Below are 13,397 nucleotides of genomic sequence, written 5' to 3' on the forward strand. Positions count from 1 at the left end.
ATCTACATTAACTATATGATTTGCCTGAGAAGCTGGACAGGACAAAAAAAAAAAAGATATCATTGATGAACAAAAACACAAATATTTGTCTTTAAATATATGGATAACGTTTATGTTTAGCCTTTTTATTATATATTAAATAATACATGATGGTATTACTTTCACACCCCAACATTGTTTTACCTAACATAATGAATAGTCATGATTAATAATCCTGATATCATTATTGATGAAAATAATCTTTATTATTTTTCCCACAATGGTGCAGTCAGTCCTATGTGTAAGACTAGACCTCAAACATGAACACTTTTTTTTATCTGTATGGACAAAAAGTGCAGTTACGTCTTATGTCCATAAGGGGCCATCTGGCGAAATGTTCACATTTATTTTTATTTATTTAAAGTAGGGTTTTCCCGATATCAATATTTTGGTACCGGTACCAAAATGTATTTCGATACTTTTTGATACTTTTCTAAACAAAGAGGACCACAATAAATCTCATTATTGGCTTTATTCTAACAAAAAATCTTAAGGTACATTAAACATATGTTTATTATTGCAATTTAGTCCTTAAATAAAATAGTGAACATACTAGACAACTTGTCTTTTAGTAGTAAGTAAACAAACAAAGTCTCCTAATTATTCTGCTGACGTATGCAGTAACATATTGTCATTTATCATTCTACTATTTTGTCAACATTCTGAGGGACAAACTGTAAAAAATTATTATTAATCTACTTGTTCATTTACTGTTAATATCTGCTTATTTTCTGTTTTAACATGTTCTATCTACACTTCTGTTAAAATGTAATAATCACTTATTCGTCTCTTGTTTGATACTTTACATTAGTTTTGGATGGTACCACACATTTAGGTATTGATCTGATACCAAGTAGTTACAGGATCATACATTGGTCATATTCAAAATTCTCATGTGTCCAAGGACGTATTTACTGAGTTTATAAACATAATATGATTTTTTTTATTTTTTAAAGAAAAAAGTATACATATTAATGTAATCATAGTAGTATCGACTATATACGCTCTTGTACTTGGTATCATTACAGTGGATGTCAGGTGTAGATCCACCCATGGCATTTGTTTACATTCAGGCGAGCTAGCTTTTGTTAGCGGTGATGCCGGTGAGTTATTGTATCCTCCTACGGTGTGTAGTGAAGCATGTTTAGCTTTTCCTCGTCCTCCAGTGATAATGGTACGTGTAAGAAACGTACTTTATTTGTCGCCATGGAGGCGAGGATTAGTGATTTAGAAGTAACTAAAACACTGTGGATGGACGTCAGCCGCTAGCTAGCTAGCCATGTCTTAAAGCACCTCTTCCTGAGGGTGTTTCAGTGTTATAACTTCACCTTTATCTTTACTTCCATCCATCCATCCATTTTCTACCGCTTATTCCCTTTGGGGTCACGGGGGGTGCTGGAGCCTACCTCAGCTACAATTGGGCAGAAGGCGGGGTACACCCTGGACAAGTCGCCACTACTTTTTAAGCCAAAATGCGTCCGTTCTCCCTTTTCTGCTCGTTAAAAAAAAAAAGGGAACCGGTACTTTTCAAACACAGTATAGTACCATTTTTGATTCATTAGTACCGCTATACTATACATTAAATGGTACATTAAACATAAGTTTCTTATTGCAATCCAAGAACAATTTAGTCCTTAAATAAAATAGTGAACATACTAGACAACTTGTCTTTTAGTAGTAAGTAAACAAACAAAGACTCCTAATTAGTCTGCTGACGTATGCAGTAACATATTGTGTCATTTATATTCTTTTATTTTGTCAACATTATGTAAACATTTATTATTAATCCACTATTTACTCTTAATATTTGGTAATTTTTTAGTTTCAACATGTTTTATCTACACTTCTGTTAAAATGTAATAATCACTTATTCTTCAGTTGTTTGATACTTTACATTAGTTTTGGATGATACCACACATTTAGGTATCAAACTGATACATTGTATGATCTTTCTCTCACCATGCACAGGTTTGCTAACCCCAGCATCGTACGCCCATACCTGCTCCTACTCAGATCCTATGCCAAAAACACGCCTCATACTAACCACTGCGTGGTTCGAATGCTTCACCGCGTGGCCGTCGACCTCAAAATGGACGCCCTGCTCTACCAGCTCTCCGTCTTCCATCTCTTCAACAAGATCCTGAGTGACGCCGCCGCCTCGGCTTACAAGGTTGGATGACGGAGCGAGTATCAAAGCCACGGTGAAGGTAAAAACCTCCTGCCTGTCCTTTCACAGGAGCTGGTCACCTTCGCCAAGTATGTGCTCAGCCGTTTCTTCACGCTGGCTGCCACCAACAACAAGGCCTACGTTGAACTCTTGTTCTGGAAAAATGTCGGCGCCGTGCGGGAGATGACTGAAGGCTACGGCCGAGACGGGTCGGTGCTTTTTTTTGTTTGGCATCTTCACGTGTATGGACGGAGAGATGCAGATCTCTGGTGTTTCAGAGCGGAGAAGAAGCCAGCATGGACCGAAGAGGAAGAGCAGGAGCTGCGCACGCTTTATGAAGAGCACCGTCACTCCGAAGGTCTGTTTAATTACAGCATGCAGAAACTGCAAACTAATCATTCTATTGATAACTCTCGCCAGTACCAGACATTGTGGAGACGCTGTTGCCGTTGCTAAGCAACAGCACACGCACACGGAGGCAGGTTGTGACACAGCTGGTGCACATGGGTCTAGTGGACAGTGCTAAGCAGCTGAAGAAACCCAAGTAAGCTCTCCGGTTTGTACTTTTGGACTAGGGTTGTACTAGTAAAGTACCGCGATACTCATGAATCATATTCGGTACTATACCGTCTCTAAAAAGTACCGGTTCCCCCACACCCCTTTTTTTTCTTTGAACGGGCATGACGGCGCGTCGTCACATCATGTCATTGCTGGTTTTACGAGCAGAGGAGCATGTTCGGCAGCGCGCACACACGGAGTACTTACAAGCAGACACAGTGTGTAGACAGAAAAGGGAGAATGGCCGCATTTTGGTGTAAAAAGTAAAGATAAAGGTGAAGTTACTACACTGAAACACCCTCAGGAAGAGGTGCTTTAAGACATGGCTAGCTAGCTAGCAGCTAACATCCATCCGCAGTCGGCATTGTTTTAGCTACTTCTAAATCACTAATCCTCACCTCCATGGCGACAAATAAAATGAGTTTCTTACATGTGTCATTATCACTGGAGGAGGAAGAATAGCTAAACATGCTTCACTACACACCGTAGGAGGATACAATAGCTCACCGGTGTCACCGCTAATGACGCCGTTCCTGAATGTAAACAAATGCCATGGGTGGATCTACACCTGACATCCATTGTAATGATACCAAGTACAAGAGTGTATCTCGTCGATACTACTATGATTACATCAATATTTTTTATCGTCACAAAATCTTTTTTCCTTTTTTTAGACAGAAAAGGGAAAATGGACGCATGTTGGCCTAAAAAGTAAAGATAAAGGTGAAGTTATAACACTGAAACACCCTCAGGAAGAGGTGCTTTAAGACATGGCTAGATAGCTATCGGCTAAAGTCCAGCCACAGTCTGCAGTGTTTTAGCTACTTCTAAATCACTAATCCTAGCCTCTGGTGACAAATAAAGTACGTTTCTTACAAGTAACATTATCTCTGGAGGACAAGGAATAGCTAAACATGCTTCACTACACACCGTAGGAAGATACAACAGCTTACCGCTAACAAAAGCTAGCACGCCTGAATGTAAACAAATGCCATGGGTGGATCTACACCTGACATCCACTGTAATGATTACATCAATATTTTTTAGCATCACAAAATCTTATTTCGATTTTTTTTTATTTATATTATGTTTATAAAGTCAGGAAATATGTCCCTGGACACATGAGGACTTTGAGTATGACCAATGTATGATCCTGTAGCTACTTGGTATCGGATCGATACCCACATTTGTGGTATCATCCAAAATGAATGTAAAGTATCAAACAAGAGAAGAATAAGTGATTATTACATTTAAAAAAAAAGTGTAGATAGACCATGTGAAAACAGAAAATAAGCATATTTTAACAGTAAATGAACAAGTGGATTAATAATCCATTTTTACAGTTTGTCCTTCATAATGTTGACAAAATAATAGAATATAAAAGACAATATGTTACTGCATACGTCAGCAGACTAATTAGGAGTCTTTGTTTGTTTACTTACTACTAAAAGACAAGTTGTCTAGTATGTTCACTGTTTTATTTAAGGACTAAATTGCAAAAATAAACATATGTTTAATGTACCCTAAATTTTTTTGTTAAAATAAAGCCAATAATGCCATTTTTTGTGGTTCCCTTTATTTAGAAAAGTATCGAAATGCAAATTTTGGACAGATTGTTTTTGTTTTGGCACTACAGGAAAGGTACGGGGATCGTTCTTTGGACAGAGGAGCAAGAAGATGAGTTACAGATGCTCTACACAGAATACAAAGACTCTGATGGTACTCATTGGCCGCTTGATTGTCATGCACTGACCCCATTTGCTCATTTTCTGAGGCCTTCTGATGACTGCAGATGCACTCGGAGACATCCTGAAGAAGCTCACGGCCAAGCGATCCCGTGCACGTGTGGTGGACAAGCTGCTCAGTCTGGGCCTGATCTCTGAGAGACGAGAATTGAACAAGAAGAAGAGTCGTGGTGCTCGTCCAAAGAGTTCCGGCACCGGAATGGTAAGTTCTACTTTTGACGGCGAGAGCAGTTCTTCCATGAATGACATTTTGTGTCAACTGTTCCGGTAGACCGAGGAGGATTTCTTAGCCGGACTCACACAAGACTCTCCGGATGACAGTATGAACCGAGAGGATGAAGAGCATGAATCCGAAGAGAGTGAGGGAAATGACGAGATGGAAGAAAGACAGGATGGCGACAGGAGGAACCAGAGCTTTGTATCTAAAGGGGACGGAGGAGCTGACTTAGTCACCATGGTGACTGCGCTGCATCAGGGAGGTGAGACAAACTCATGGAAGAAGAAGAATAAGTATTATCACATGACATCAACTCACCATCTCATCATTTTACTTCTGAGGCAACAGAAATAATATAAAAATAAGATCTCCGATTTCTTCACAAAAAATTCCATTTACGTTTTTTTCCCGTATTTTTTTCCCTTACTTTTTAAAGAGACGAATGAATAGAAATGACAGATATAACTAAAAACAAGTTTCACTTTTATTCGATTGAAAACAAGTAGTTTTAAATGACATTGCGTTCAAAAAATAAAAATGTGTGTAATAATTAAATTAGGAGTTTCCTTTGGGAGTAATATTATGATTTTTTTCTAAATGTAAAAGACTTCCTTGTGGTCTACATCAGTGGTCCCCAACCACCGGCCGCGGCCCGGTACCGGTCCGTGGATCGATTGGTACCGGGCCGCACAAGAAATTAAAAAAAATATATATTTATTTATTTTTTTATTTTTTTATTAAATCAACATAAAAAATACAAGATACACTTACAATTAGTGCACCAACCCAAAAAACCTCCCTCCCCCATTTACACTCATTCACACTCATTCGCACAAAAGGGTTGTTGCTTTCTGTTATTAATATTTCTGGTTCCTACATTATATATCAATATAGATCAATACAGTCTGCAGGGATACAGTCCGTAAGCACACATCATTGTATTTGTTTGACAAAAAAAATAATGATAATAAAAAAATAATAAATAAAAAAAAACGACTACGGTACGGACTACAAAGGCGGACTCGTGCAAATTTTCAGGATTTATGCAGATCCCAAATACAGATCAGCAGGTACCAGAAGGTAGGAAAAGTTGCTTTTGCATAATATTGTGAAACAAAATGCAAGATAATGTCTTACCTTATACACACACCATAATAATACTTCTATGTTGAAGCACAGTACAATCCATCAAGCGGTGTGGCTTCACAGCTTACCAAAGTCATACTAAAACATTTTGATAGATTTTTAAGCGCCGTGTGTAATGTTCTATATTTTTTATGAAACATATAAATTGTTGGTGTTGTTTATTTGAGTCATATCGCAGTCTACACGTATCTCTTATGCGTGACTGGTCACACTTATCATTACACCATGTACCAAATAAAATAGCTTTGAGGTCGGTAAGCAAAACCAGAATTATTCCATACATTATGCGCACCGGGTTATAAAGCGCATTGTTGAGTTTTGAGGGGGGGAAAAGGATTTTAAGTGCGCCTTACAGTCCGGAAAATACAGTACGTTTTTCCCCCCCATTTTTTCCTTACTTTCTAAAGAGACTAATGAATAGAAATGACAGAGACAACTAAAAACAAGGTTAACTTTTATTTGATCAAAAACGAGTAGTTTGAAATGACATTGCATACACAAAAATAAAAATGTGTGTAATAATTAAATGAGAAGTTTCCTTTGGAAGGTAATTGTTCTGTCTTAAATAAAATACTCCTGTTAACAAACAATTTTGCTCTGTGCATGTGTTCCTGTTGTTATGGTTTAGAACACATGTGTCAAACTCAAGGCCCGGGGGCCAGATCTGGCCTGACACGTCATTTAACATGGCCTGCGAAAGCCTGGAAATAATGTGCATACTTCATCTTTCTTTCTAAATATTTTCATTGTTTCTATTTTGACAGAAAAAAATGTATGTAATGCAGGAAATGTCACATGTTTTAAACTTTGATATATACAGGTAAAAGCCAGTAAATTAGAATATTTTGAAAAACTTGATTTATTTCAGTAATTGCATTCAAAAGGTGTAACTTGTACATTATATTTATACATTGCACACAGACTGATGCATTCAAATGTTTATTTCATTTAATTTTGATGATTTGAAGTGGCAACAAATGAAAATCCAAAATTCCGTGTGTCACAAAATTAGAATATTACTTAAGGCTAATACAAAAAAAGGATTTTTAGAAATGTTGGCCAACTGAAAAGTATGAAAATGAAAAATATGAGCATGTACAATACTCAATACTTGGTTGGAGCTCCTTTTGCCTCAATTACTGCGTTAATGCGGCGTGGCATGGAGTCGATGAGTTTCTGGCACTGCTCAGGTGTTATGAGAGCCCAGGTTGCTCTGATAGTGGCCTTCAACTCTTCTGCGTTTTTGGGTCTGGCATTCTGCATTTTCCTTTTCACAATACCCCACAGATTTTCTATGGGGCTAAGGTCAGGGGAGTTGGCGGGCCAATTTAGAACAGAAATACCATGGTCCGTAAACCAGGCACGGGTAGATTTTGCGCTGTGTGCAGGCGCCAAGTCCTGTTGGAACTTGAAATCTCCATCTCCATAGAGCAGGTCAGCAGCAGGAAGCATGAAGTGCTCTAAAACTTGCTGGTAGACGGCTGCGTTGACCCTGGATCTCAGGAAACAGAGTGGACCGACACCAGCAGATGACATGGCACCCCAAACCATCACTGATGGTGGAAACTTTACACTAGACTTCAGGCAACGTGGATCCTGTGCCTCTCCTGTCTTCCTCCAGACTCTGGGACCTCGATTTCCAAAGGAAATGCAAAATTTGCATGGTTGGGTGATGGTTTGGGGTGCCATGTCATCTGCTGGTGTCGGTCCACTCTGTTTCCTGAGATCCAGGGTCAACGCAGCCGTCTACCAGCAAGTTTTAGAGCACTTCATGCTTCCTGCTGCTGACCTGCTCTATGGAGATGGAGATTTCAAGTTCCAACAGGACTTGGCGCCTGCACACAGCGCAAAATCTAACCGTGCCTGGTTTACGGACCATGGTATTTCTGTTCTAAATTGGCCCGCCAACTCCCCTGACCTTAGCCCCATAGAAAATCTGTGGGGTATTGTGAAAAGGAAGATGCAGAATGCCAGACCCAAAAACGCAGAAGAGTTGAAGGCCACTATCAGAGCAACCTGGGCTCTCATAACACCTCAGCAGTGCCAGAAACTCATCGACTCCATGCCACGCCGCATTAACGCAGTAATTGAGGCAAAAGGAGCTCCAACCAAGTATTGAGTATTGTACATGCTCATATTTTTCATTTTCATACTTTTCAGTTGGCCAACATTTCTAAAAATCCCTTTTTTGTATTAGCCTTAAGTAATATTCTAATTTTGTGACACATGGAATTTTGGATTTTCATTTGTTGCCACTTCAAATCATCAAAATTAAATGAAATAAACATTTGAATGCATCAGTCTGTGTGCAATGAATAAATATAATGTACAAGTTACACCTTTTGAATGCAATTACTGAAATAAATCAAGTTTTTCAAAATATTCTAATTTACTGGCTTTTACCTGTATATACAAATATTCAATTGTTATTGGTGTGAATCTTTGGGTACCTCGCCACTCGATTCCAATTCATGGGTTGAGGATTTGATTCATAATTGATACTCGATTCAACACGATTCTCGATTCAAACTGTTTTTGCAATGTAATATTTTGTATAATAATAACAACACCTTAACAAAACAGCTTACAGGTTACAAACCCTCCTTTTTGGTTGCTGACGTATGACACATACATGCACCAAGTAAGCATAGAGATGGCCTAAACATTATTATTTTTTTATTAATACGTCAAAAAAAAAAATTAAAAATTGAATTTTTGAAAATTACCGGTACTAAAAAAAAATCGGGATTCCAATGTGATAAAAAAGGTTTTTTTTACCAGCCCTAATTATTATATACCGTATGATAGTTTGTAAAAATAACAATAGATACTTTAATATCTTTGACTTACGATTTCAAAGCAAGTTATTTATCAATTTGGTGGCGGTATAGCTCGGTTAGTAGAGTGGCCGTGCCAGCAACTTGAGGGTTCCAGGTTCGATCCCCACTTCTGCCATCCTAGTCACTGCCATTGTGTCCTTGGGCAAGACACTTTACCCACCTGCTCCCAGTGCCACCCGCACTGGTTTAAATGTATCTTAGATATTGGGTTTCACTATGTAAAGCGCTTTTGAGTCACTAGAGAAAAGCGCTATATAAATATAATTCACTTCACTTCACAATTTGTACGTACAAAAGTCAAATAACCAAATGCATAGGCAATAATATAATGAGGCGATTATACAAGCAGCCCTCTGAGGGCAGCCATGACTGCGATGTGGCCCTCCGTGAAAACAAGTTTGACTCCCCTGGTTCAGAATGTGAGGATCACCTGGATTGTGTTTGTTGTTCAGGCATGTCTTTAGCCCTTGCATGGTTGCAACGCTGTCTGGAAAAAACTGCACGGGACCGCATAGCAGACGGTAAGGCGTAACTGCAAGGCTTGTCTTTGAAAACAACCCTTAAATATCCGCTGAAGACTTGACTGGATGTGCTACTTTGCTTAGGTTTCTCCCAGCCTGCGCCTCTTGTCCCTTTGAACGAGGAAAGCGATGAGGCGATGGAGGACAAGAGCTTCCTGAGGCTGCTGCGCAAACTAGGGATGCGACCCCCTGCAAATGAACAGGTGGGTTTTTAGCGTAGGGACTTGAGGTCGTTTCCAGGTTTTACAACCCTTGTTGGTACAATCAGGAGGCATTTTGGAGAATCCCAGAAAAGATCAGCGCATCTCAGCTCCAGAGTGCGGCTCTATCTCTTCGTCCAAATCAAGGGGAGTCCGTAAGTGAAGAGGTCTCTGAGGAAGATGGTGTTCCAACTGAAGAACCTCAGGAGGAGAAGGAAGAGGTCTCTGATGAGGATGCAGGTATGTGTGATGCTAAACTTCATTGTTTTGGGGGCCACATTTCCAGGAAACTAAGGACCAAGGGCCGGACTTCTCCCTTCACTATCAGTCTTATTTTGCACGTTCCAGAGAACCAGCATCCTCTACAGTAGACATTTGACTTTGGTCTATTTATTTTGTCAGCGTTACAGTGACACTCTCTAATTTTTTGAAATCCTGTTTTATGGGTTTGGTGAGCTGAAGGCCCAAATTATGTACAAATAAACAACTAAATACTTGAAATAGCCTGCTCAGTGGCCTAGTGGCCTGAGATCGGTAGGTCGTGAGTTCAAACCCCGGCCGAGTCATACAAAAGACTATAAAAATGGGACCCATTACCTCCCTGCTCGGCACTCAGCATCAAGGGTTGGAATTGGGGGTTAAATCACCAACAATGATTCCCGGGCGCGGCCACCGCTGCTGCTCACTGCTCCCCTCACCTCCCAGGGGGTGATCAAGGGTGATGGGTCAAATGCAGAGAATAATTTTGCCACACCTAGTGTGTGTGTGACAATCATGGGTACTTTAACTTTAGCTTTTAAATTGTTTAGGTCGTGGGCCCCGAATCTATAATCTATGGAAGTTTAACGTTTTGAATGGAATTATGGAAAAAAAAATACACTTTTCCATGATATTCTAATTTTTTGGGAATGGTCTGTATGTTTTGTCTCAATGTTTTTTTTTAAAGAAGCTTGTGGGAGTTGCTGCTTATTTTTGCATTCCAAGCTATTAAACTGAATAGTAAAGTCACGCTTCTTCATTTTTTTAAGATGATATTGACCGAGCCATTCCTGAGGATGTGCACAGCTCATTTGAGAGGTGAGAACATACAAACATATATGGGTCCATCTAAAAAGCCAAGTCATGCCTCAAAAAGAATGTGTTGCTGACCCACGCTTGCATCAGGCCCCAAGAGAAGATGGCTAAAAGAAGCAGAGTGATGGATGACGAGGATGAAGGTGAAGTATTTTGATGATCATTAATTCACTGGCAGAAGAGGATTAATCCACAGATGTCTTTCCAGACGACTGCTCCGCTCTCGTCATCAATCTGGATACGCATTCCGATGCAGATTCGGACCAGGAGGACATTTCTGCTCCTGTGAAGCGCCGGCGGAAGATGGTGTTTATTGATGGGGAAGATGATGATGATTAGTAGACGTGTAAACATTTCCACAAAAAGTGGTTCTTCTCAGGCGTAGGTGAGTCTAATCCAGGCCTGGGCAATTATTTTGACTCGGGGGGCCAAATTTAGAGGAAAAAAAGTGTCTGGGGGCCGGTTTATCTGATTTTTAGGAACACTAATACAAAACCTCACAATACTGTCTGATTGAATGCGAAAAACGTTATGACAGACTGCCTTAAAAAAAACGGAATGGAATTTTAAAACTTTTTAGTGAATGAGACTCCCAGAATGTACATGAAAATAAAGAATGTGGGATTACATGACAATAAAGAATGTGGGATTTACAATATTAACTATGAAGAATAAAACACTGAATATTGACAACATATGAATGCCACACCCCCTCTCTATCCACATATTTTACAAACAAGCAAAATGCAACAAACAGCGAAATAGGAACGCAAAGGGTAAAAAAAAAACCCACCTACAATCTGATACATCTGATACATCACTAAACTTTAGAACTTTGTTGTGAAAATCTCCTTTTGCGTCTGTCCCGGACACCCGCATTTCAGGCTGGCCGCTCTGGAAACACTCTGTGGAAACGCTCCCCACCCACACTGCTTGGTGCCTCGTCTGAGCTGCTGTGACGTAAATTACCATAGTAACTAATTAGATTACCATAGTAATGAATTAGATTACCATAGTAGCTAGTATATCATGCAAAAGCGCAGATTCCAACCATAGAAATACTTTGTATAGTTCATGACTTACGGTCATTAGAAAACATCACTGCACATCATAATGGGTGGGGCGGTATAGCTCGGTTGGTAGAGCGGCCGTGCCAGCAACTTCAGGGTTGCAGGTTTGATCCCCGCTTCCGCCATCCTAGTCACTGCCGTTGTGTCCTTGGGCAAGACACTTTACCCACCTGCTCCCAGTGCCACCCACACTGGTTTAAAAACAAAAAAATGTAATTTAGATATTGGGTTTCACAATGTAAAGCGCTTTGAGTCACTTGAGAAAAGCGCTATATAAATATAATTCACTTCACTTCACTTCACTTCATAATGGCAGCTACACTTTCCATCTTAAAGATCTAAAAAAATGATTTGGGAATGTCCAGTGGGCCAGATTGAAAAGCTTAACGGGTCTCATGCGGACCCCGGGCCTTAATTTGCCCATGTCTGGTCTAATCAAACATGCTCTGCCCTTTTAATTTTATACAATTATATTTCATTTGTTGCTCTTTTCTCTTTATCAAGCTAAAGATGCAGGAATCTTCTTGTGTATCCTAAATCTGAAAGCTCCTTTTCCGTTTTGTAATAAAAGTTTGTCAATTTAATTGTTGGTTCATGCTTTTAAATTGAAAGTTTGGCTCCCTATTGGTTGGGTCGGTTTACTGCACTACCATCTTTGAACACTGGATGGCATACACACAGATTTCTGTAGGTCCATCTGTGTGAACTTACTTCTTCTTTTGAGTAATACAGATGAAGAATATGTGATATCACAAACTACAACATTCCTTGATGGACCAAGTATCTCAGTGGTGAAGAGAAGAAAGGGAAAGACCACATTGATGGCGTTGGTCAGTCAGGTATGTAAATGAGTTCATGACTATGGGGAGGTGGGATCCATCAATGGAAGTAAACTATGGAGCTCACATATGATTATATTTCAAATAAGTTACTGATCTTTTACACAGCATAATAATCAACACAATTACTATAAATGATACCTTCCATGGGAACTTTCTTCAAAATAAAGATCTTGTGTGTGTGTGACGGCAGTTGCTGCCTTTAGTCATCCTGATATTCCAGCTGTGTGGGAGGTGGACTCTGGTCCTCACATCTGGACTATGTTAGCAACTTCCTGTCACAGCATCTGCTCTGCCCCCTCCTTGCTAAAAAGCCAGAATTCAACCTGTGTGTGTGTGCGTTCGTGCGTGTGTGTGCTATTGTATTTCTACCTTTCTTGAGACATCAACAAGGAAAGTAGCTTCCTTATGAGGACCGGTGAACAAGTTAGGACATTAATCATGGTCCCATTACGGAAAACTTAATATAGAATGTCTCATTTGCACCCCTGGTGGTGAACTCTATCAAAATGAGGGTGGTCCCAAAAAGGAGGGATTTTTCAAATTAACTGTGTGTTGGTTTTAAAGGTGCTCTCCCTCTGGTCAACATATGAAATAACAAGTGTGTGTAAAGATTTGAAGTGTGCACAGCAGCTAAATGAACACTTAGTGTCTAACAATCTCTGTGAACCTTTTCAATCCGGTTTCAGGGCAAATCACTCTACGGAGACAGCCCTCGCAAAAATGACTAATGATCTACTGCTAACGATGGATTCTGATGCGTCATCTATGTTGCTGCTTCTTGATCTTAGCGCTGCTTTCGATACCGTCGATCATAATATTTTATTAGAGCGTATCAAAACACGTATTGGTATGTCAGACTTAGCTTTGTCGTGGTTTAACTCTTATCTTACTGACAGGATGCAATGCGTCTCCCATAATAATGTGACCTCGGACTATGTTAAGGTAACGTGCGGAGTTCCTCAGGGTTCGGTTCTTGGC

The 13,397-nt window shown here is 39.8% G+C and overlaps 1 protein-coding gene across 1 annotated transcript in view; it reads left to right on the forward strand.

Moving 5' to 3' along the window:
* Positions 1-11,255, forward strand: part of timeless (timeless circadian clock) — a 46,256-nt gene extending 35,001 nt beyond the window's left edge. Inside the window, exons 18-30 of the mRNA XM_061984748.1 lie at positions 2,008-2,209; positions 2,276-2,415; positions 2,485-2,564; positions 2,627-2,750; positions 4,401-4,483; positions 4,557-4,711; positions 4,781-4,988; positions 9,165-9,233; positions 9,318-9,436; positions 9,502-9,673; positions 10,462-10,510; positions 10,598-10,650; positions 10,716-11,255. Of these exons, the coding sequence (XP_061840732.1) occupies positions 2,008-2,209; positions 2,276-2,415; positions 2,485-2,564; positions 2,627-2,750; positions 4,401-4,483; positions 4,557-4,711; positions 4,781-4,988; positions 9,165-9,233; positions 9,318-9,436; positions 9,502-9,673; positions 10,462-10,510; positions 10,598-10,650; positions 10,716-10,846 (1,585 nt within the window). The 3' untranslated portion in view covers positions 10,847-11,255. The remainder of the gene's footprint in view (positions 1-2,007; positions 2,210-2,275; positions 2,416-2,484; positions 2,565-2,626; positions 2,751-4,400; positions 4,484-4,556; positions 4,712-4,780; positions 4,989-9,164; positions 9,234-9,317; positions 9,437-9,501; positions 9,674-10,461; positions 10,511-10,597; positions 10,651-10,715) is intronic.
* The last annotated feature ends 2,142 nt before the right edge of the window (positions 11,256-13,397 follow it).

This window comes from Nerophis lumbriciformis, linkage group LG23 (assembly GCF_033978685.3).
Source record: "Nerophis lumbriciformis linkage group LG23, RoL_Nlum_v2.1, whole genome shotgun sequence".
NCBI classification, from domain to species: domain Eukaryota; kingdom Metazoa; phylum Chordata; class Actinopteri; order Syngnathiformes; family Syngnathidae; genus Nerophis; species Nerophis lumbriciformis.